Source organism: Megalops cyprinoides, chromosome 22 (genome assembly GCF_013368585.1).
Source record: "Megalops cyprinoides isolate fMegCyp1 chromosome 22, fMegCyp1.pri, whole genome shotgun sequence".
In the NCBI taxonomy this organism is placed as follows: Eukaryota; Metazoa; Chordata; class Actinopteri; order Elopiformes; family Megalopidae; genus Megalops; species Megalops cyprinoides.
In genome coordinates, this window is record NC_050604.1 from 18,793,363 (window position 1) to 18,818,503 (window position 25,141).

At 44.0% G+C, this 25,141-nt stretch overlaps 2 protein-coding genes across 3 annotated transcripts in view; one reads left to right on the forward strand and one right to left on the reverse strand.

The window, feature by feature from the left end:
* Window positions 1-1,066: 1,066 nt before the first annotated feature.
* Window positions 1,067-7,034, reverse strand: uchl1 (ubiquitin carboxyl-terminal esterase L1 (ubiquitin thiolesterase)). The gene is made up of 9 exons (XM_036516816.1): window positions 6,905-7,034; window positions 6,778-6,789; window positions 6,222-6,350; window positions 4,940-5,090; window positions 4,558-4,643; window positions 3,201-3,248; window positions 2,829-2,898; window positions 2,572-2,630; window positions 1,067-2,224 (listed from the first exon to the last, which is right to left on the reverse strand). Exons 1-9 carry the CDS (start codon window positions 6,935-6,937, stop codon window positions 2,141-2,143), a joined length of 672 nt encoding a protein of 223 aa, XP_036372709.1. The 5' UTR covers window positions 6,938-7,034; the 3' UTR covers window positions 1,067-2,140.
* Window positions 7,035-14,659: 7,625 nt separating this feature from the next.
* The window catches only part of LOC118769413 (amyloid-beta A4 precursor protein-binding family B member 2-like), a 92,293-nt gene continuing 81,811 nt past the window's right edge, over window positions 14,660-25,141 (forward strand). Inside the window, exon 1 of one of the 2 annotated variants that reach the window (XM_036516469.1) lies at window positions 14,660-14,712. The gene's annotated coding sequence lies outside the window, so the exon portion shown is untranslated. The remainder of the gene's footprint in view (window positions 14,713-25,141) is intronic. The other variant, XM_036516471.1, reaches the window with a different exon arrangement.

A 25,141-nucleotide genomic window follows, 5' to 3' on the forward strand; every position in this document is an offset into this window, starting at 1 on the left:
TACATGCTGGTCGTGGAGGGTAGGTGAAGCAATCATGGGAGCCAGGGGGTAGTGAACCATCCTGATAATTATCATTTACGGTTTGTCTCAAGCTCTTCCAAGATTTATCTGGCAGCAAAAGTGCAACATAGATGCACCATATTATTTTAACGTCACGCGCCAGGAAGCAGATATACTTGGCATCACGCTGTCTCTCAGGAGGAGAGTGTTGAGGCCAAGAAGTAGAAACACAGGCAAAAAAATGTGCTTTTTCAGGCTTCTCTATGAGGAATATGAATTAATCTTACAGATCATCACTCCTTTTTTCTACCTAAATGTGGAACTCAAAACGAGCACAAAAACAAGGTCATTTTGTATCATTTATTCATTAAAGCCTTTGCCATTCTGTTGAGTTCTCATTAAACCATCTTCTCTCTCTGAACCTGTCTCATGTCTTCTGTAGGAGTTACAGAACAAAATGTTCCCTTTCATGGGAACTAAAACTATTATAAAGCTTCACAGAGATGGCACATACCAATGCTATTAGTAGTAGGGACTTTCTGGTGTTTGGAGTGCATGCCGTTTGATCCTAGGAGGGAGGGTCCCTCCCCAGAAACTGGCAAATATACAGCTCATGACATGTGTTTTCTACTGTTTCACAGCTTCCTTGATTAATGGATGCTACAAGGAGAAGTGAAATATAATTCATCCGCAGCCCCCCCAACCCTTTTACAAAACGAATCCAGAAATCTACATTAAAAAATGACCTGCTGTTATACCTGTGTGTTACAAGTGCTTGAAGGGGAGGCCCTAGTGAGTCAGTATTATTCATCATGAAGGTTTGGACAGACATATCAATCGGGGCCTATATGATGGATGGTCATTCGAATCAAATTATATCGCACATCTGAGTCAGCCACTTTAGTGGCACCCTTTTCACAAAAAGAAAGTAACCATCTGTGTCTGTAGACCTGTTTGCAATGAAACACAGAAGAGTAAAGAGGATAAAGTGGAATAATTTATTATGTTGATAACAGTTTGCAAAGACATTTTTAGCCTACCCTACATCTGAGATGTCATTGCAAAGAATTAACATGAGATTCTGCCCAGGAGTATTCTGCATTCTTAGGGATGTGAAACAGACTGAAACAGAGCTCTGTTAGTGTTTATTTTGTTATTATCTTCTGTTAGCATGTTTTAATTACAATTAACAACCCACATAGGCAACGATCATTCTAACTGCACACTTAATTACCAATCTGAAGCAATAAGCAGCTGGATAAGCGTTTGAATCAACCTTTTTACCAGGAGTCAGCACTGGGTTGCAAGGCATTTCTGAAATCCCTAGGATAGTGGGTACATAGGAGAAGGGGACACCACTGATCTACAATGTGGATTTAGCTGCATCATACCCCCTCTTGTGTCCAGAGCTAGGGATGGGTAATCTTCATCGCCATCTGCTGGTCACATAACAAAACCTTTTCACTGCATTTGGCTCGGCTGGATTGGACACTGTACTTGGCCTTTTTCCTTTCCGAAAACATGTTGAGCTTGCAAATAAAACTAGACAGGAAATAAGTTTCAGTAACAACACAAAAAACAGAGAAACATGCAGAAGCCAAAAGGCATTTATTGTTTTCCCAAACAAATGCATAGCACTAAACAGAAAACACGAGACCTTGAACGTCCAAGAGAACAGAACACGGCCAGCTCTAACCAGTAGTGCACATAGTCAAACAACTACGAAGTGATACAGCCCCGATTTGGCAAACCAAGTCTGCAAAAAAGATGCTAGCATGGCCAATCCACTCCCACCATAACCACCACCCCCCCCCTCCTCCAATAAACAGCTGCCAACAGAGGCGCTTGCACATCAGCGCTCTGCCTGCTTCTCCTGCCAGGGAACATTCTAACATTCTGAACAAATGAGAAAAAGAGCAGACAGCGCATATCTCAGAGGGATTCAAACATTTACTGCAACAGAACCGACAGAGAGTTATCGATTTGCAGAAAACACCATCAATCACGCACGCACACACACACGCACTCTCACGCACTCACACGCACACAGAGAGAGCTCGGGTTCTAGGGCTTGGTTCTACATGTGGTGGGCGTGTGCCATTGTTTTGGTGATGGTCCCCCTCTCTGGTCTCGGGCGGGTTCAGGCCTTGCATAAGGCCACCGCTGAGAAGCGCACCTCATCCTTCTCACGCTCGGTGAACTGGCGGCAGATCTTAGCAGCATCCTGAAGTAGAAAATTATAATAATGGTCAGCTTTATTCAGTTCCAGCTTTTTACTGTCCGCACACGAGGAAATTTGTTTCCAAAGTTCAGACAAAACAGACACCAGTCTACAAAGTAAACACTACATCAGTCCAGACAAAGCACATGTATCACAAAAATTACCAGATTTAGCATTTCAGCTTTATTTACTTGATTCATTGCCAGTATCTTGTTAAAAACAAAGCCTTTCCATTCATGCATTTAAAGCAAATGAATCTTTACACAAAGCTACCAGTGCAAGCTGTGGGCAGCTAGCCACTGCCTCCCCAAAATGTTGCCATTTTCAGATTTTGTTGGAAATGGTCATACCATTATAAAGGTGTCATCTTTTGTAGAGCCATGATTCACAGGGAAATTCATCTTTCCATCTATGGGACAGAGAAAAAAAAAAAAAAAAAAAAAATTTCAGAGCTCTTCTCCCCCCTCAATTAAAATGTTTTTCCTCAATTTGTATACTCAAGGGTAACCAAGCACTGACCGTGACCATGTATAAACTAATTTAATATATCAATCCAGGGTTACAAAATGAGAGAATTTTTGTGAAATAAAAAGGTGGAGTTTCTTACCCAGCTCATATAGCTGTCCATCCACATTGACAAAAGTGATAAAATGGAAGTTCACCTTGTCTGCTTCAACCTTGAGGCCAAAAAAGGACAGCTTATTAGATGGGCACTGAAGGCTCAGAAATATAAGCACAACACGCATAAAAATCCTCAAGACAAGTGCACATTAGAACTGGCATCGACAAATATCGAACCATTAAGGAACAGGTTTTTGCAGTTTCAACAGCACACAATACATGTTTAGACCTGAACAGCTGACAAAGAAAACGAGTCTCAAGATCCAAAGAAACGTGTTTGAAAAAGTGGCTTCACATTACTTGTCACTCAGGTGAAATGAATGAATTGAGCCAAAAATGAAGTATAAAGGTCGCGTACCCGACACTGCCCCTCGGCTGCCACGTCATCGTGGGCTGAATGGATTTCCTGAGGAGAGACAGGGGAAGGACACTGTCACCTCCATACGCTCAGTCCAAGTGACAAGCTAGGCGGAGACTGACGCATTCTAGAATCGCTGTTTAATATCTGACCAGTTGAATTCAATTACAACCTTATTTTCTAGATATTTAGCACCCCCTAGTGGAATCATCTTATTGATGCTTTTCCTCTAATCTTGTTACCCAAGTGCCTACCTACACTTATGCCACAATAATCTCGCTATCCAGTTACAGCGTGAATAAGGCGGCGCTCCTGTGAAACGGCTACAGCTCGGAGCAGTAGGTTGAAACCCTGTACAGGACACTGCCTGTGTGTGAGCAGTAGGATATACAATTTGATATATAAATTCCTAATATGTAAATCGCATTCATTTTATGGAAATACATACACCTAAATAGCTAAAGGGTTCAATTTTGCTCAATGATCCATGATATACTGCTTTTGCTCAACACCGTGGGCCTGGTGGCGACACCCACCATTTTAGTCCAGGGTGGCTCAGCGATGACTCAGCCATTCACATTTGCCGAATGTGGACAATTGCAGCTGCTTAGCCAATCTAATGCAGTTTGAATAAGAGAACTAGCGCAACACACACCATCCTGGAGGCTTTAATTCCCTTATCCCCACCTCATATCCCCCTTTTAGTTGTAAGATATGTTTTAATAGAAATAGCTCTGAAAAAACCCTTGTTGGAGGGCTGTTTGAAAGGCATTAAGGAAAACCAAGGATAATTGAAGAGGCTGCTGGTGCAAAAATCCAGGGATAGAAAGCAATTATTCTGGAGACAAATCCTACTGTGCTGTTGAATGGCTGGATGAGTAAGTAATGATACCATACATGGAGGAATAATACTATTGTACCCATCATTATTCTGATTAGTAATGATTTCTTTCCACAGATAATCTCAGTAGTGCTTGGTTTTAAATGTAGTGACTAAAACGCAATGCAATATCACCTGGATCTCCATGTATAATCTCACGATATGTAAAGGTTTCTCCCATTGATCACAAAGTATCTGACGGGCATGAGTTTGTCATTTCTATAATGGGGTCACCTTATTCAAAAACCCCTTTTCTGCCAGTTTAAATTAGATTTTTTTTTTTTTTTTTTTTTTAATTATTCAAGGCCTTGTATTGATGCACATCTTGGATCTTGTTGAGTGAGGTATATCACTTGGGTCCCTGTGCTTGGGTTTAGGGAGCAATACGAGTACAAACACAAGTGAAATGAGGATATCGCAAGGCCCAAAGGGTTAAACTCCACGTCACCCTCCCCCTGCCAAGGCAACGCGCCGTACCTTGTTGCTTTCCAACCGTTTGGCCCGCTCCTCGGCAGACATGTTGGCAGTGTCGTCCAGGAACTGCTTCAGCACAGAGCCATTCTCTGCAGCGGGTAGAGAGAGCACGGTGAGGACAAACCGTTCACCATAGCACCGCCGCCGCCGCCACCACCGCCACCACCACCACCCAAATGCCGGAAGCGAAACAACCAGCTTCCAGACCATTCCATCTGCTGACCAGATTGATCGCCGCGCAAACCACAGCAAGGTCAATACAGCAGCCGGCCAACCACATGACCTCTCCTCTCCTGCTGGTTTTGCCTGACCTCATCTCACCCCCCCCTCCACAGCAGTTCACTGCAGTTTGGGGAGGCCTCGGCTGCCACCCAGACCAACTCACCGAACTCCAGCTTGTCCTGGTTGTTGGCCACGGCGTGCAGCAGCCCCACTGTCCCGCAGGAGTTCACCACGGTCTGCTTGAGGAAGTAGACCTTGGGCTCCTCCTGTTTCCCACCCAGCTCTTCGGTCTGCTTCTCTCTGAAGCACTCGTGCTGAAAGGGCGCACGCCATTTTGTCAAAATTCTCATCCCCGCCAGCATGTATAATTTAGATCCTTAATGTCACGCATGTGATACAGCCGTGAAATCAGCCAAGCGACAAGGTGGCTCTTCAGATTTGCCACTGGACCCCCATTCATCTTTATTACAGGTTTGCGCAGCAGTGTGGCATAGTGGTAAGGCACAGGACATTTAACCTCATAACCAAAAGGTTGCTGGTTGTATTGCAGTGCTGTTCCATCCCTGGGCAAGGTACTTAACCCACTATTGCCTCAGGAAATATCCAGCTGTATAAATGGATAAAATTGTAAGCTATTTGAGCTGCTCTGGATAAGAGAGTCTGCTAAATGACAATGTATTGTAATGCAACTTGTTTAACAGTGGAGAGATTTCCAGGGAAGGGGCATTCACAGCTGCACACAGCAATGGCTATCCTGCTAGGATGCAGTTTTGTGATTCGATTTCCCTTGGTCGTTTCTTAATAGGACACAATTACATTACTATTGGCAACATTGCAAACATATTTGTACTGGAGAATGCTGGCAACAGACAACAGCTTGCTTGTGCAATTAGCACCTGACTGTGGAGGCACTACTCCCAGAGGCGATGGGAGAAACTGGCTTCCCCACCCCAGTCAATGGTGTCCCAAGCTGACTTATTGTATGCCTGCTTATTTCAAGAACAGTGCATCTGGCAACAGTATCTCAGGATTCAACTGAAGAAAGTGCAGAGTCAGTCCAAATATCAAGTGCACGTTTTCACGGTTCTAGAGAAAGGGTTTAAGACGCATACCTAATTTTGCATCAAGCGGAAGCACAATCAGATATTTACCACACCCATTGAAACAGGAAAATGAAAAATCCATAAGCTCAAATTTTCTGCACGGAAGAGAATGTGGGCTGGACTGGTTCATGGTCTGCATTCAAAGTTAAACCTTCAATACTGAATGCAGACGCCTCGAAACTCAGATTCCACCAGTGTAAATGCATTTTGGAACCCGCCCCTCCACCCCAAAACCAACAATATTATCAAATCACACTTGTCCCTCCCCCAATGCCTCGCGGGTGCAGGGAGGGCACCCTCCCGTGACTCCTGTCTGTCTGCGTGCTGCAGCCAGCGCCCTACCTGTTGCGTTAGAGGAAACAGCAGCATCATCGCGCAGGACGGAGTGGGCACTGACGACAAGGGCTCGTCTTCCAGCCCCAAGACGTCTACGAAGCGCCAGCTCCCCCCGACACCCAATTTACACAGAACCTACAACAAAAAGCAAAGCCCGAGATGAAAGCAGATCCCTGGAGTTAATCCCCGTGCAATGATTTAACAAATGACAATACCCTAAACGCAACCTGATGAAACTACTAATTTGTCTGAGAAAATATTTATGCATTATAAATTGCATGCTAGCCAGCGAAAACGTCTACCAAATTATAAAAGCGAGGTTTCATTATATCAATTTCCGTCTTCAAAATAATACATATTGATTTTCCGTAGGTGGATGCTCGACCACGCCCTTATTGATAACATCACAACTGATTAGTAAACATTAGCGAGCAAGCCATAGATGCGTTAAAAGCAAGTGGAATGGAAAACAATAATATAGCCATGTGGTCGCTGACAAAAGCCTCCTCCTGCTCTTGTAATCAACAGATCCAACCGTAGAAGTGACTCAGCAGCTACGTACTTTGTTCAGCATCTGAAAAGACAAAAGACACACATGAATTAAAAAAAACATTAAAATGTGACGCAGGCTACATGCATCAATTCTCAGCGACAAGCTGTCTTGCCAATCAAAATGAGAAATATCGTACCTCTGGGTTAATTTCCATAGGCTTCCACTCCATGGCTATAGGTTGGACGTGCGTGTCTCAAGGAGGAGGTACCGATAGTCTGCCGCTCGTCAGCTCCGACTCCGCCAGCCGCTTTCTGTAATACTGTGGGAGCGCTAGCACGCGTCTCATATACAAGCGGTCCTATCCCATTTCTGCAGACGAGGGGGGTGAGAGGGGTGTAAACGGAAAATAACAATTAGGACACCTCGCTGTACCCGTTTATAATCACACATAATAACGATTTACCAATATGAGTAAAAGTGAAACTCCGAAAAGATATTACGCCCCGCCTTCGGTCATTAGAAACACGCGCAGAAACAAGGTAATTCTGGACTCGCACAAATAATAGCACATTCCATGGTCGTATGATTCACATGGAAGTTGCTAGCAACAAGCAGCGGGGGAGCAGAGGCGAAATGTTGAAAAAAAAAGAATAGCTTTTAATTACAAACCGATGCTGTCATAACAATTAAGATTTTCCATGTCTTTATATAACTGGCCGTGTTACAAAAACGTTCAAATACTTTCAATCGCTTCTTACGTGCAGCATTGTTGATGCTAGTCAGGGGATTGCTTTGCATAATATGCAACGGACGTTGCACTTTTGTTGTGTGGTAACACAAAAGTGCAATAAATAATAAAAAGGTGCGATAAAAACAATGACAAAAATACAGACGTATACAAAAACATCGCACTATAACGTACTCTAGTCTTTATTGTTTGCAACGTGACACTACTACTTGACGTCGACTCTATGACCTGCTTATAATAAGAGGAGAATATTTGCCGCTAACACCACAACTGAACAAGTTTAATCACGGGAAAAGAGAAGCCAGAACACAGCACAGACCTACATTACTGCATAAACGGAACAGATTTATCACCAAGTGGCTGAGAAGTGAACAACACATTGGACACTAACTGCTAAGTAATTTGCAAATTGCAATAATCACACATGTTCATCAACGGGGAAAAAAAGTGTATTTAATGAAAAACACACAGTCTAAGTAGATTAATGTGACTTTAATGATTTCTTTATTTGTCTCTACAGCTGCATTAGATCTGTTATTTTCTGTTGGCACTCCTTTTCTTTGCTCCATCTGTGGCGTGGGACCTGGCGCACTCAGAGCGCTTGTTGCGTAAGTAGCGCAAAAGGAGTGGTCGCCCGAGCATTCCCTCACCCTGCACCCACTGACATCGCCATACCCCGCGGACCAGCGCGTTGGCAACACAGCACGCCCGCTCGATTCGCTACCACTGCATATTTCCGAAGATAGCCGCGGAGAACATGGCATCATTCCTGGGCGTGTTACAAATGCCACGTTGTAATTAATACAGCAGTTATTAATATTTCAGTTATGAAGAGCTAATTTATGGGCAGAAGCTACAAGCTTCTGTGCTGTTTATTTTCTTTATAATGTATGACCTTATTAGCTTACTGATGTTCATGCGATATGATTATTGTTGTGTGCGAAATGAATTTCAATGCAAATGGACAGTATAGTCTTATTTACATGACATGTTATGTTATTATTGTTAATCATTTTTTTTGCACCATACACATTTATTCAGAGGGCCTAACAAGGCTATCTGCAGCAGATTTGGTGATAGTTAACCCTGGATTGTGTGGGCAAGGAAATTATCCATATGGAAGACCATGGGCACCAAGATGTAATTATGTAGTGAAATAAAAAAATAAAAATCAGTCCTCATTTCTTATGAAATTGGAGGCCATTGATCGACAAAACCCAAATTCTGATGAATTCTACAAAAATCATCACTCAAGCCATAGCTCTCTTTATCCTTGAGTGGCCAGATTTCTGGCTCTTGAATTTGGCTGCATATCCTCTGCAGAGGAGATTTTGTGGCGTATTGATTAAACATTACTGCAACCATGAGAAACAGCTGAGAATCAGCCATTAACATTTACTGACACACCCTGGTAACAGAGAGGAGAATGAAATAACTCAAAGAATGTAAATGATCTGGACTGCCCTAGAAATGCCCTTGCATAGTGTGGTTGGGCGAATATGGACATCAAATATCAATGCTGGTATCTGAGGGAGCTGAGCTGAAGCTAATATACTAATGTATCTGGTCAAATAAAATATCTGGTTCTACATACTTCATATGTTATTATTACACAAATTTGTGCTGTTGCCTCAGTTAACCTTTTATGCATTTGCCTTTACCCTAGAGAAATCATGGGCATTGAATGTGGATCGTGTCGAGAAAAGATAAGATGATGAGCATGTTGCATGATGAGAATTAAGCAATTTGTTTTTGTGGATGTCTTATGACAGTCTTAGGCCTCTGCTCAATGTTATTGCCCTTTCCCCTCAGCTCTGAAAAACTAATTCTGGAATGTTCCCTTTTAATTTCTTGTGCATCAGGAGGTTTTCATGCCTTTTCCTCCAATTTTTTTGAAATCATCAATGCAACCCTTCTGATACACTGTTAAACCCAGACACTGGGACATGGTATTTTTCACACTGTGAGTCCCACAATGCACCACAGCACAGAACATGGACCGTGGGGCACATGCCAACTAGAGGATGGGTGGATTCCCGCTGATGCCACAGGAGGATTTTGCAGGTGCCTCACTAACCATTAGAGGGCGCCACAATGGAGAGAACAACAGGTGGAAAAGTCTGAGTGTGGAACATTGAAGTACTCCCAATATTTGTTACCAACACTAGAATTTTCTGACAACTCATCAGCTAGAAGAGGGACTAATGAGTGAAATCAGTTGGTTCAGTGCAGGGGTGGGACAAATACATGCAAGTACTTTTACTTATGAGGGGAGGAAAAGTGCTTTAGCTGACTGAGCCACTCAGTAGCTACACATTATGAGTTCTCTTAGTAAAAAAAAAAATTATATAACGCTTGTCTAAAATTGTTGCTTTGTCAGTGCCTTGTGCTAAAGACTGCCTGAGATCTAGTGTATTCTGGCATTTTCTGCTCTGGTCTACAGCACAAGACCTGCATCAAAAACACCATGTGACTGTAGCACACACCCTGAGGGACCTTGTGGCTGGCATTCCAAAGTATGTGGAATGTCAGTAACAATAGATAGTGAGATAGCTGTAATAAACTGTATGACCAATGAGATTCATCTGCGTTGGAGAGCATGTGCCCTGGGTGATGTCACAACACAGAGAATGGAGCTGGAGGTTTTCAGGCTGCAATAATAACATGGCCCTTTGCCAAGGCTTTATGATACAATAACATATACAGTATCATAGTATAAATGATAATATTTTCAGGGGCAGCTCACATCCCCATTTAAAGCTGATGCTGCCTCTGAAATCATTCCTTTCCCCTAACCCTGTTTCAGCCACTATAGGCTTCATAAGAGACTAATAAACACCAGTAAAGAATTATGCCTCTTTAATACTCATATTTCTGGTTGTACACCAGGTAGATTGTTATAAATGCACATCCAAAGCTAAAGCTGTAGGGCTTACCCACTCTCCTTCATCTTTGCAAGGAAGTAATTTTTAGAAACTTCCTAGAAAGTCCATGCTGTATCTCTTCAATCAGACAGCAGAGGGAGCCAGAGCATTTATGCAATAAGGCACACTTACGCTCATACGTTTTGTCATTTAGCAGGCGCTGTTATCCAGAACAACCTACAAAATGCATCTGAAATACTGACCCAAATGTGCTTTGACCATCTCTTGCAGTGGGCTGCCTTCCTTGCCATAAGTAGATCACTGATGGGGACTATGCAGGATGTTTTAGTGGTCAGACGGCCAACTGGGTGAAAACTGATGGGATCCAGTCAGGGGCCAAACTAAGCCAAAACCGCACACCTTTTCTTGTTGTGTTTATGGCAGATGGACAAATCTCACTTTAGTTATTATCTGTGGATCAATCGCATTTGCCGCATCTTAAGGTTGCCCGTTCCCGTTTCCATCCCCCATGATTCCACAGCAGGCCCTGTACCTAGATGGCGGCAGCTGGAGACGATCGGGATACACGGAGGATTGGAGCACATCACACAGACAGAAGAGCACCGCGCTCAGAGCATGTGCAGGTGCAGGCAGTTAGAACAGCTGCGGATGCAAGGCAGGGAGCTGCACAGACACAAGGAACTGTAGACCTGGAAAGACCTGTCAGCCTGTTAGCTTTGCCCTGGCCGCTTGCAGAACACCTTCCCTCTCGTGGATGGGACTGGATGTTCCAGCAGTAACCTGTCCTCCAGGTGGCGCTCCATACCCAGTGATCCTCAACACCTCCATCAGCAATGGCAAGATCATCCTTAAGAGGAACTCATGCACAACCCACTCGGCCTTCGCCAAGGGTGTCAAACATGGAGCACACACACAGACACAACAACCGGGTCACATTTTATACGTCCGCTGTCACAATTTAAAGAGCAGTCCTTACACTCAATGATACTAAGCTGAGATCACTGCATTGCAGGCATGTGTAGTTTCTTTGCTTCATATTTAGAAAGAGGACGCTGTGATGTAACTGCACCTCAGTTGATATGCCAAAACGTCTGCTCTTTACTTACTCTCCCTCTCATTTACCCCTAAATTGAATGGATTTAACAGGTCTTGTTAATAATGCTTTCACAACACCACTGTGAAATTTATTAGAAGCCAGATCAAAATGTAACAAACTTTAAAATGATCATATATGGTTACTTCAAGGATACTTTATTACTGTTCTAAACATGTAATGTGACATTTTACAACATGTGTTTCAAACTTAATGATTGGAGCTAGAGCTGGTGTGAATTTATGCACTAGTAGTTTTATCACCATCTAGTGGACACAATCAAACTTACACCATACTCTGACTTAGGATAAAACCCTAGGCAGGCATACAGTTCATTTATTTTTAACAATACATTAATAGTAAATTGATACATTTTATAGTGCACATCAAGTTAGCATGAAGTATGATGTTTAAGCAAGCATTCAGTCATATTTAAAAGACCTCTCTACAACTTGGCTGACACAATTTCTTTTTTTCTGTAGTAGCATGATTTTATATGAATGTTCTACACCTGCAGGGAATCCTCTTTCCTGTCGGCACTGAGTCCTCATTCCTGTACTTGGAGTACACAGTACCTTAGCTAACCCATGCAAAGGCCATGAATCCCACATACTTCTCCAACCCTGCCAAGACTGATTAGAGAAGAAATAACTGGGCCAATCAGCAATGAGATCAAATCATTCCAGTACACTGGCCTTAATATTCTGTGCGTGCAGTTTACGGGATATCTAAGTCTGTTTTGTAAAATACTGAACATTCAAGTGCTGGACTTGAAAAGAACAGCTTGAGAGAGTTTATGTGGACCGAATCAGTCCCTTACAGTATCAGGTTAAGATCTGTGAATATAGCTGCAGATACCCAAAGACCTGGACTGACACAGGTATGCCCATTGTAGCCCACTGTAAAGGGTTAAAATCTTAGTCTGTGAAACTGCCCATTTATATGACCTCAAGATGTTCAGAGAATATGGAGAAAATGTAATGCATTTCCTGTAAATTCAACACATATTATTATGTACATATTTATTTGAAGAGTAAAGCTTTCAGGGACAGTTTAGGCATTGCTTTATGCTGTATGCATTTAGCACAGGCTTGGTATGCAAACTTCAGATGTACCTTTCTGTCTGTGAGAAAGTTTATGGAGATGAACATGAATCTCTCAGCATTTATTAAAATTTGACACCTGATAACCCCAACACCTTTCCGCAGCCATTCATTTCTCCATCTTATTATTTCCTTCTACCTCACAGTCATCAAATTCTACTCTGCTGACTAATTTATTAATTTCATATATTCCACAGATTCAGCAACTGAAGGCTCTCACCTTGGCAGCCTGCTCTTTTGAAATACTACCTTTGCTTTGATGCGCTTGTGCTTTTTAAAACAATAATTATCATTTTAAAGGGTGATAGGGGTATTTGAGATAAGGTAAGATAAAAGTTTCCAGACAGTACAAGTAATTAATGTACGTTTGAGTGTGTGTTTATGAGATACTGTAGAGAGAGAGAGCGAGAGAGAGAGAGAGAGAGAGAGAGAAACAGACAGAGAGAAAGAAACAGACAGACAGAGAGAGAGAGAGAGAGAAGGCTTGCAGAGCCTTAGGAATAACTGCCACGGAACAGTGAGGCCCTCAGGTTTAGTCATGTGACGTTGATTGATGCCGAAGCTAATTCCTTTATTTCTGCCTGTGCAGCTAGGAGCTGAGTGTGGAAGTGGTTTGCACAGCGTGATGGACACAGTGAAGAACATTACATCTTCACTTCAAGTTTTCCATTATTGGGCACCTCCTAAATGTATCATTCTTGCAGTTGGCATGTGTTTGTGTGTGCAGAGTATTTGGAAATTGGTTCGCAAACACTTTTATAGATACATTTGTAAGCAAGCTCAAAATTCAGTATACATATTCAAATGGTTTGAGAGAATACTCAATAGATTGTTCACTATACTATAATATATTTACCTTGAAGGGTAAAAGTCCAAGCATCTGCCCCAGATCTAATGGGGTATGTCAGGCCTAAAACCTTTTTGGATAATAATAGGCATAAGGTAGTCAGCATCCCTTTACAGGACACTGAGGTTATTTCAAAATTCAACAAATTTAAAATGAGTTAGGAAGTTAAAAATCCAATGATATGTACAGGCCAGCAGCAGAAAACTCAGCTAGTTCTGTTGTCAGTGCAAAGTAAAAATAATAAGACTTGAGTCAGTTATTTGGACTAGACAGTAAAGCGCAAATCCAATTTCCTCCTTGACTGTTCAAACAGTCTGAGGAGGGAGGCATCTCCAGTCCCAGACCAAACAGAGGGCCCCTGCTGATTAAGGCATAAAAAAGCAAATAAAAAGCACAGGACTGACAGTGCAGACGCCTCAGATGCATAGTTACCGTGGTCGGTTGCCAGGAGCTCCCTCGGAAACTAGCGGGAGTTCTGTGGCCTTATAATGAAGAAACTCCAACGACTAACCAGGAAACAGATAAATTCAGTTCATGTAAACTAATTAAAAGTCCAACAACTTTTCAACAAGATCCAGCAACTTTTCATCCATTAGGAAATGGTATTTATAGGATGAAGGATTTATGATTTATGATACAAATGGTTTCAAGGCCAGTAGCTTATTTATCTACTATTTAATCCACAAAGCAGTATGTATAGCAAAGCCATTATTTTGTGGTAATACCTACCATTTTAACCATGCTCTATTTTTAAAATATGCCTTGTTTCTCTTGGGAATGGAAAGCACAAGTCAATTCATGTTCAATTCATGCTGGGCATAAAGCTAAATAACTACAAATTTGTTTCCCAGCATAGACACTGTTGAGTATCATTTGACTTTGGTGTAAAATTTATGAAATAATATTTCTATGTAGGAAACGGCAAACGGAATCTGAATCAAAAAGCAATAACTTATTAGAAGCCAGAAACAGTCCAAGTATCTGATCCTAGATTATATGATACTGGTATTTAACAAAAATAAATGTGTATGTTTCACTGACAAGTTGTTCAACACCTCTGCCATCGCTCACAACCTCTTCTAATCGGCCTTTCTGAGTTTACAGTTCCATTTTTGCCGCACTGAAAGAGAGCAGAACCACGTAAGTACGGGCCCCATCGCCACGCCGCCTTGCCTCTCACGCCAGTCGGAAAGTGTTTCCTGTGGTTAGCGCTGTGATTGGAGCGTTCAGTTCCGGAGCCTCGGCGACGCTGGGAGGCAGTGACATCTGGCGAGGGAGGGGAAGACAAGCGAGTGAAAAGCACAGAGACAAGACTCCGAGCGCAGGAGGTGAGTGATGTGGTATTTGAAGAATTCACTCTAAGTACAAGACGCCGCATTTCATCGCCGAATTAGAGTGTTGGCAGGACGCAGTTGACATAAAACGCATCCAGATCTGTTTTGCGATTGTGAGTAACTTATTCTTGTCTGTTGCGCAGGACTGTGCGATTGTATTTGCAAAGTCGGTAGGAGGTGCGGGAGGCAGGGGGGGAGGTTGCGGTGCCAGAAGGGTCTATTAACGACCCCCGTGTCGGCAGCGTGGCATCCCCGTTTTTGTAACAGTAGTGACAATGTTCAATGGCAGAAAGCTTAAGTTCGTGTACAGTCAGCAGCAATATTACAGAAACCGTGACGCCTTGTTGAAGTCCCGCAAAACGTCTGCGTTTCCAGAAAATATCATGGATAATATATATATATGGAGAGTTGCTTCGGGTGTGTAAACCGGTGTGTATCGGAGTTGCACAGAGGAATACGCATCGATGGGTGGAAGGAAAATCTCTCAGTTATATATGAAGTTGCAGATCCTTCTTGAACTAAAACAGTTTATTATGTAATATTATGGGAGCTTGTCGTTCATGTGAAAACCACCGCAAAAAGAAAGCACGAGAGGGTGGCTTACTTGGGGTGCCAGGGATGCGTAACGTGGAAAATTTGTCAATTTCTTTACATAAATCCACGGTGCGTTTTTGTGTTCGGTTAAATATTGCAATCGAAAGGATCAGAGAAGAACGATGCATCTGTTAAACACTGCGGTGGTCGGAGATGCATGAGTGTATAGTGATCTGCGACGCGCCGAGAGGCGAGTGGGAATCGCCGACATTTACAGCGTACAGTGCTACAGCATTTTTCAGAGGGGCTCTTTTTTAAACTGTCGCTCATGAAAATGTTATCGTAATGTCTACTTTGCATGAGCAACAAGCTGTGGGCTGTAGCAATTATGGCCCGTATTGTAATGGCCCCTTCAGAAAAATAAGACTTTTTGACTTGGTTTGCGTTGGTGCATTTGTGGTAGCTGTTGATTTCATTTACAGTATTTCTGTGACCTATTACTGCTAATTGACTCCAGATTCGACCAGAGTCATTGTTGCTTGTCCGAAGCACTGACATTTGTTTACAGGGGGGGGGGACTGTTACATAGCCCTGTACTTCACACCAGGAAAGCACGCGGAGGGAGCAATCTTTACCTTTAAGCATGCACAAATAAACGCAGCCCATCTTTGAATCATTAACAGTGCGACCCTTTTGAAATGCGAATCGGTTTTATTACAACTTGTTACTTAACCGTGGTTTACAGATCTACAAAAGAACCTCACATTAAGTTTATAGTGGTGTTTTCTCAGCTGCCGAGAGCGGAGGACCACCTCAAATGTGTTTTATCACCAGCAGTACCGTTGGCCTGGAGCCCAGCAAATGAGGACACCTGATTGTGCTTTTTATATTAAAATGGAGGCAGTTTCATTTGAGTTACAGGTTTAACCCAAGGGGAGACACACCTCTGTAGGTATTTATAACTTCTTCACACTTTCCTATTGCAGAGGTGTTTTTGAAAAGAAGACCACAGCTTTCAGAAAGAAGGTGAAAACTAGTGTCATTTGCAGCTAAGTAACATGTAGTCAGTGTAACTTTATTATTGTCAATTATGCATGTATTTAATCATAATGTTCTCTACAGAAAGCAAATATAAGCAAATATATCTATAACAAATATAAGCAAGTGTTAACTTAAATTTTTTCCACGGCATTTTTAGTCATGTTGAGTGTTTGTCCAGCTTAAATGGTCTGTAAAAATATGTAAAAGGATCACTTGCCTAACGGTGTCACTCTCAATTAAAGTGAAAGCCCATGGCAGTAGCACTGAAGCAGGAATATCAGATATGAGCTAATGTAAACCGAGAACAGGAGTGCTCTGTAAGAACCTCCAGGTGAAAGCTGTCAGAGTTGTTCAGTGTGGGTGCGGGTCTCCCTTTTATTGTTTGTTCTTGTGCTTTTAAACAGTATCCCACTGTGGTCGATGCCGTTGAGCTAAAGCCTTTTTAATCTTTGTCCTCAGTCAGCAAGAGAGTCTGAGGTTTTGGATGGGTGAGCCTTTTTCCTAATTGAAATTGCAATTCAAGGCACAGTTTTTTCATCCTTCCACAGTCAGTCCCTTGGATCCAGTGAGAAGTTTGTCTTGAATGTGGTGACTAATTCTAAGTTTTTAATTTCTTTACCACAAGGAACACTCTGGGCTTGCTCTGTATCCAGCAGCCTCAGACAAAATGCAAAAAGAATATATGTCATTTTAGTATTTGCTTAGATGACAGAAACTGGAATAGATGGCCCTTGGAATCCTGATATTTATTCTGATTATATTATATTATATTCGTGACAGGATAATAAAAAAAAACACCCTGAAATAACTGACATGTTACACACTTCACAGACCATTCAGAGAACAGAAATAATGTTTGCAGATTACGAAACCTGTTTCAGTATGTCTAATTCAAGTTAACGTTATGCCTGCAGTTATTATTTTCTGGAATCCATACAGTCTCACTCTGTTCTAAGTACACAGAGATCAATGAGCATTTACTTTTTTAGACTCAGGACTCTGTACGAGACCAGTTTCAGCTGAGGACCGAGAGTGTGGTTTTGCGCTCAGATGAAATCAGATCCAAACTGTGACCCTCCCTTTCTATTGCAAACTACAGACCTAATGTTTACACACCGTCCCCTTGGGAGTGTGTCCAGGAACGCTCTGATAAAGAGTCAGGGGCAGCACCAGTCTTGAAGCCTGAGAGAGCATACATGTGGGAAAAGGAAACAGCATTAATTTGTGCCACAGTCTTTCCCACCCATTGTGCACTTGAGCCGTTTCACATTGTTTGAACATTGTACACATTCTTAGCTGTTGTTAAACTTGGGCCCCATTGTCCGCAAGTCGGACGGCTGATTGCAGTCCCTGAACTGAACGGGGCTTCAGGAAGCGCTGACTAGTGGAGTGGGTGCATTAGCGAAAGGTAATGGATTTGGCCCTTGAGCTGTATAAGGTGCACCTGTGTCAACAAGATGTTCGGCGCATTTCTCTGGATTTGTATCACTTCATCTCTCGCGGCAGTGATTAGCGACCGTGCCCCTCTGTTCCCGACGCAGTCCGTCGGTACGTGACATTATTGCTAATTGCAGAGCCTCTGTGCTGCATCGTTATTGTATTTTTTTTTTTTGAACGGTGCCATAGCTGCCGTACCTGCCCGCCTGTAATGCTGTGGGGAAAGTGGGCTGCCATTTCCAAAGAGCTGTAGGTGACCTGCATATAGGCTGAGGGAAAAGTGAGACTGAGCACGCTCTGTAGTGACCACACCCCACCCCCAATCCCTGACCCCCTGAGGTCCACAGTGCTGGTGTGGACCTGCACTTGGGTCTGTGTGACAGCTGTATCAGAATGGTCATAAAGGCAGTCACAGGAGGAGCCTGCCGCCCTGCACGTTAACACAGTGTGCATTTCCCTGGTGTCGGTGGGGGTGGGGGTGTTTGGGGGGGGTCAAGCTGAAGAGAGGTGATTGAGTCCATTACCACGTGAAAACGGACACAGGGATGCGTTTACTGCATTCAGCTTCCCCACCATCATCATTGCCACCATAAGATGGTATCATGCTTGCATGGTTCTGTTTTTTCAGGGCCAAGCGGAAAAAAAAAAATAAAAAATAAAAAAGCTGTTGAAATAAGTTAAGAGTGGCGCCTCAGGATTGTTTCCATGCTTAAACAGAGCTTGTGTGTGAGCTGACGTGTGTCTGTTCATCCTCAAGCTCTTCACATGGCACGGCGGCGCAATCTTTCAGCGGCGAGTTTTGTGAGAATGTAAACTTTTCAGGCATCCTAGAGCGGTTGTCGTTCGTCCTTCTGGATGCCCCAGACACTGCTGCCCAGCTTTTCTCTGGGCACGTGCTGTCCCCACAGGGCTGTAATGTAAATATCCATTGCGGTGTGCAGTGTCACTTTGGCTCGCCTGCTCTACCTGCAGCAGGAGCTTTGATGACTTGCTGCAGCAGAGGAGGGCTTGGACGGCCGTTCTGCTAATGCAGCACATTTTAACACTTTCCAGTCTTGCGGAGGTACACAAGGCTTTGCACTCTGTGTTGGAGTTAATGTGCTCCACAGTAATTACTTACATTTTACATAGGTTTTTATATAGTAAGTGCATGCAGTTTAATTATCTTTCCAAACATCTGGTTCCTGTTTTCTTCGTGTGCAGTTCACAGTTGATTAGCCAGAGGGAGGATGGTAGTGGCACATGTGAAGGTATAGACCACATCGCCTGTCACACATTTAACAGGTGGTCTATGTGACCGTTACGCGATCATTGCCCCAATGAGCATGTCTTTTGGGCTCTAACAGCTGGTTGAGGTTTGTGGTCTCAAACAGAGCACTAATTACATCTGTGACTGAGTGTATGGATGGGATATTGGAGCAGCCCATGGGACATTGGGCAGCTCACGCAGTGCGCCGGTTAGTAACGACTCTGTAGTAATGACTCTGTTTTACCCCTGACAAAAGCGAGGCTAAGCATGACGCTGGTTTCCGCCGTGACATAGGAATTCCAAACAGTAGACATAACAGAGCAGGGAGCCACAGAGATGAAGCTGAAAAGGATGGAAACCTCTGGTGAGGGGAGGCTGCTGTCTGCCTTGTCCCTGTGTGTTTTTAAAACAGGACAAACAAATATGTGAACATTTAGAACGTTTCTGTATTTGTTACTCTGCTTCCAGTTTTCTTCCCCTAGTTGTTTCGTTCTCTGGGAGGGTGATCCGCATGTGGTGGCCGGGGCAGGCTCTGCGGTGCCTTGGGTGGGTGTGTGGGAGTTCTGAAAGAGCTAAGGGGGACAGAGAGGGCCCTGAAGGGGCTCTGTGTGTGTGTGTGTGTGTGTTTGTACCCTGTCCTTCACAGACAGATGGAGAGATAAGTGCACAGATTCTCACCACAGAGTAGGTCAGAGGCAGAGGTGACAGACATAGGGGTGAGGATGCTGACCAGGCTGGCTTTCTCAAGGCTAGAGATGTAACGTGTGGCATTTTGCGGGAGGAGCTGTGCTTGCTAATGTTTTTGTCATCTTCAGGTCAGATTTAAGCATAACAGAGCATTTGCTGATACATAAATAACACCATCCTCACCATTCTTACTAGCCCAAAATATCTGCTCAAGTAAATGTACAAGAGTGGGGGAAAATGTGAGAATTTCTTAGTTATTGAATTCACACACTGTTCTTTTTTTTTTGCTGGGATGGGTGCTCAATCCTTATGTTATTCTTTGTTTTTGTATAAGTTAATGCCGTTTGTGTTGCGCTCTTGAGAACAGCCCCAGAGGGAAGAGCACAGAGCGCCGGCCTTGTTCCCCTGGCTTACGCGAATCTTGTTATAAAACTGCTCTTTGATGCCTCCATGTACAGTCGCTCTCTCTGCTCAGTGTGGCCTTTAAGAGCCTAACAATGCCTGGATTGTCACTGATGGTCTCAGAACCAGGCGACAGCTGGAGCGGACTTGTGTCCTCATTGTTGTTCTAGGAAGCGGACAGCCATGAGGCATGTTTGTACAAGACCATGAAAACTAAGGCCCCATTCATTAGAGCGGGTGTGAAAGTAGATGTTTGTGTCCCTCTCTACGCGTGTGAAGGACGCACACAAGTCTTGTTTGGCTGCTTGCAGCCACTTGCTGGTGGGTTGTGGTAGGGCTGGATTGGGCTGGCCTGGATGACAAGCACCCCAAAACTGCTCCTGGTTCACAGATTCACCTCAATTGTCTGGTCCAAAGAGATATCAAATAATCCTCCTTCTCACACCCTGACTTTGGAGAAGACCATTCTATGAACAGTAAAGAAGAACATAACCACTGTCAGTCCCAGATCTGTTCCATTTTGTCAGTGTGATGTTTTTAATGTAGGAATCCTCTTCATTTTACATTGAGAATCCTGAACCATGAGCTAGAAAAGTGTAGCTTTGGGTATATTCACAGGGATTACTCAGAAAATGCAGAAAACTTCAGTGGCTATATCTGTTTGCTCTTAGGCTAAGGACCCCTGCTGGATGGGAGGCCACTGCCAGGACCTGTTTCCAGCTCCCATGGCAGAAATATTTGCGCATCATCAGCTAACACATAATTATCACACCATTTCTGTGGCATTGCAGATATGCTGTCACATTGCTGTAACATAACAAATATGCTGTAAATGATTATGCTTGTTTGCTGCTCCAAGCTATGTTGTGTTCTTGGCTGGGATGGAGTGAAATTGCCTTTCCTCTTCAATGGAGAGAACAGAATCCCAAGGTCGTTGCCAACTTTGTGGTATGGAGTAACTTTCAGAGGGCCATGAGGTGAAGAGTTGGGAACACTGATCTGCTGGTGAGGGTGCTTCTCCCCTCTCTCTCTGGTTGGCGTTGACCATCAGTGCGACATTGCAGGGCAGCTATGTCCGGTCTGTCCTCTCTCCCCTCGTTCCCTCCATTTTGTCTGACGCTCAGTCCGTGCACATTCATCGGTTTTCCCCTGCGCATGCCAGACCATGTAAACTCACAGATCGGCCAGTGAGTAGAGCAGCCGTTGCTGTTCGCACTGCCGAGGTCCTGTTGCATGTTGCAGGGACAAGCTGCTCTCGAGGGGTGTGTTGGAGCTCTCAGTGACGGGACCCTGCCCGGCCCAGCGTCCCCCAGTTCCTGTTGGGCCGTGTGATAACATGATAGATCATGCCCCTGGGGGGGGGGGTGTGAGAGTCATGTCCGACAAGCATAAAGCACGTCCGGGGGCGGGCGGGGTGTTCTCCCCAGTAGTGGCCCCAGGGGATCACAGAAGCCGGATTTGCATGCCTTGTTTTAACGACAGACAACTGTGCCAATTTATGTGCAGAGGACCACAGCGATTCTCATGGGTCACTAATGAAACTTTAGCTAAGACATTTCACGTGTGATGTAAAGACCACACCACAGCCATGTAGTACACACATTGTTGACCGTAATGGAACGTGATTGTAATTTCTTTTGTGCGGAAGGCTTATCACACGGTTGACAGAGAGAGGCACCACTTGGCTTGGCTGGGGAGAACTGGGATTGTGCTGGAGAACGACGCTGCACTGAGGATGTAGGAAATGGGCAGAAACGAAAATGAGGCCAAAAGCTTCGCTGCAGTTAACAGTTTCCTCTTCCTCCTCATAATTACTGTAATCCTCCACACTCTAATTGGCTGGTTTTAATTAGCTCCTTCTATCTTGGGAGTCTACCTTGAAATGCTGCATTATTGTAATGTTTGGTAAACGCTTCCATGTGTTCGCAGGTTGCTGTCGGAGAGCGATGTGTATGTGAATGTCATTGTAAGGAAGGTCAGCTCTAAGCTCCAGCAGTTCTGCGAGCATAACCCTGTTTAAAAACATGACCTCACCGTGTACTGTCAGTTAAACTGGCTCACCCACATCCCACATGAAAACTGCGAAGTTCAGCAGTCTCTCCACTTCATGGTTTCTTTTGTATTTTCCTTCTTTTTCCAAGATGGCATCTTTATTTCTGCTGTTGTTGTGTTTCCGTGTTTTCCGTTGCGACATGAAAACCTGTCTGCTCCAGCTTTCAACGTTTGGCATCTGACGAGCAGCGCCGGAACATTATTTATGCTACAGTGTATGTATGATATGCAAATGAGAAAATGAGCTGAGGCTTCAAAATATTACGGCCAAGATGGGGGAAAAATGTGGCTATTTGATACTGCTTGATATGGATTTTTTCCCTACGCTTCCAGTGTACGCTTTAACGATCTCTGTGCTTGTTCTGTCCTTCCCCTATCAGCTTCTTTTTATAGCCTTTGCCTTCATTATATTGTAGCCTCTAGTACACATGCACCTGATTAACCTTGGCTTGTAAGAGATGTTTTATTCTGACAAGATATTATTTTGAGAAGATATTTTAGTAAACTCACTGTATATAAGAGTTTCAGTAGTACTTTTCTTATAGTGTGGAATACTGCAGTTAACAGTTCTTTTTAAATTAAGGTGGTATTGCAGTAATATTTTAAGATATTTAATTCATTAAACTAAATTTTAATATTTTCCATATTAAAAAGTGAGAACTGGTTGGCATCACCATTTTCTCACACAACTGAGAGCTTTTGAAGGCCACTGAGTGCTGTTGTCTGAACGATTACCTGTAGCTTACCTTTATCTTCTAAGATGCTTGTCCGTAGCTTGAAATGAAATCTTCTCATAACATTCTGTAAGGTAGGGTTTGAAACTGAACTCTATGGAAAGTATTCAGTATTATGTACCAAGCATCTGGTAAGTTAAATAAGTGGCCCTCAAAAGTCTGACTTCACCTGATGTGTCCAACAAAGCCCTTTTCCTGGGTTTGGCTTTTTTTTCACACAACCCCTCTGTGCGCCTTTTTGGTAAAAACACTTGTCAAGGCGATTCCTCGCCTCATCAAGCCTGAGCGAGCACAAGCTGCAACGGTATTTAACCAAGTGCTAAATTACATCTATTTTTAATTTAGCAATTACCCACGGCAACAGCGGAAAAACCTGTTCGCTTTTAATCTGCCTCCTTTTATTCTCCTTTTATTTTTGAGGCAACGCGTTTGTGATATGTGCTTCTGATCGCAGCATCCATTAAACAAGATGCCTCTTTACAGCGGTTTAGAATACGGTTTATAATTGCTTTGTACGTTTGTCGCTTTTTTTTCCTCATAGAGCCACACTCGGCGCCTCTTAACGAGGCGGACACTCGTTCATGTTTGCGTTTGATTAAACGGATGTTGCAGGAGCCGCTCCTGTGGAGGATCAGTCTGGAATTTTCAGTGTAAAAGGCCACCCGTTCCAGCGCCGTTGAAGCCTGTAGACATGTAGAATGGAGCGGCCTCCTACAGCGTGTGCAGTCTGAAGGCAGCACGTTACACAGGTAGCCTTTCACCGCACCTGACTGCCGTGACCCGCAAGCGAGGTATCAGTGAGTATCAGTAACAGTACTTTCCTGTGCCCCCACCAACCCCCCCCGCCCCCCCCCACCCCCCAACACTGAGCTGGTTTTCCTGTGTCAGTAAGCCATGATGTCTGACTGGCACTACATCGAGTATACAAACAGGCTGAGAGTGAGGGAAGCAGTCTTCATTGCCTCGTCAAGCGTGGCTTTGACCTTGTTGTGCCTGCCTTTTTGGCTGATTTGGAGGGTTCCTAGATGCGAGGGGACAGAGGTGGGGGGGGGGAGGGGGGCGCGTTGGCCTCCTCACACTCCCTCCCTACCGCAAATAATGCTGCGATTCTCTTACGCAGGAAGGGAAAAAGACTACGAAGGAAGTGACCGTTGTGATGTGGAGCTGTGAATGCGCGCACGCCGTTGTCCGAGTCCTGAAATTAATCGGAATGCAGGGAGAGGAAGTGAGTAACGCCGGCCGTCTTTGGCCGCGTCCGGGCTGCTCGCTCTCTGAGCCTGTCTCTCGGGCGACGAGGTCAAAGGCTGCTTTATCCGTCACAGCAGTTGGCTGGTTCAGCCCGTTCCTTTCGCTCGCCCGCTCACTGCCCTGGTCATTTACGGTTGAAGGGGGCACTGGACACCAGGTTTCCCGGAGCTGCGTCCTCCAATCAAATCAAATTTCGCCCACTCAGAGAGCGGGAGGAATAAACAAGTCCTTTGGTTCAGATTCAAGCGATGATCCTTCTGTCACATTGTTGACAAATGGTTAGATATTCTACAGCAGGTCTCAGGGACGTCTTGCAAACAGCATAATAATATTTTAAAAGAGAGGTCAAAGGAAGGTATTATGCCACAGCGGCAACAGAAATAATCGTTTTATTTTCATTCTGTGTCATTGAATGAAATGTCTTTTATCTTGATGCTGTAGCTAACCCATCTCTCTCATCTCTGTAGGGTACTGCGTTGGATGTAAGTCCTCTTTCACACAGTTGCTTTAGTTGTCAGTGCAAATTACTGAACGCATTTTATCTAAAGATGTGTCACTTCAGTGTAGCCTAGCCTGGTCTTACACATTATCCTATATCTGCACACAGTTTCTCCTCGACTGACCAGATGGGTGTAGGATACATCTGAATGCATCATCGCGCTGTGAGAACCCCCCTCAAAACCGTGTACGGGCAGGAGGGAGGGCCCTGTTCTGAGAACACATCTTATCTCACTGACATGCTTGTTAGCTTTGTTGGAGCTGTTGGTCTGATTAGCCTGTAAAGGACCCTCCCGTGTTTCAGGACAAGAATCTTATCGGCCGGTTAGCGCTCACTGTTGTGTCACTTCCTCGGAATGCAGCGCGAGCACTTAAGAATTTAAAGCAATTTCCTGTCGGCTGATTCACGCAGGCCATTCAGAGCGCTGTGTTTGCATTTAACACTGATTCCTCTGCATGCTTCGCATCCTGCGCAGTGTCAGGGACAGCACCTGGTGTTCCAATGAACGGTGCTGAAAGGAAATAAAATCCAGGGTTACAG

Excerpts from the sequence above, each read along its gene's own strand:
- uchl1 (XM_036516816.1), bottom strand. The coding sequence starts at position 6,937 with ATGGAGTGGAAGCCTATGGAAATTAACCCAGAG. Across the intron at positions 3,249-4,557 it reads AACGGTTGGAAAGCAACAAG|GAAATCCATTCAGCCCACGA; the intron begins GTACGGCGCGTT and ends GTCTCTCCTCAG. Across the intron at positions 2,631-2,828 it reads TGGACAGCTATATGAGCTGG|ATGGAAAGATGAATTTCCCT; the intron begins GTAAGAAACTCC and ends TCTGTCCCATAG.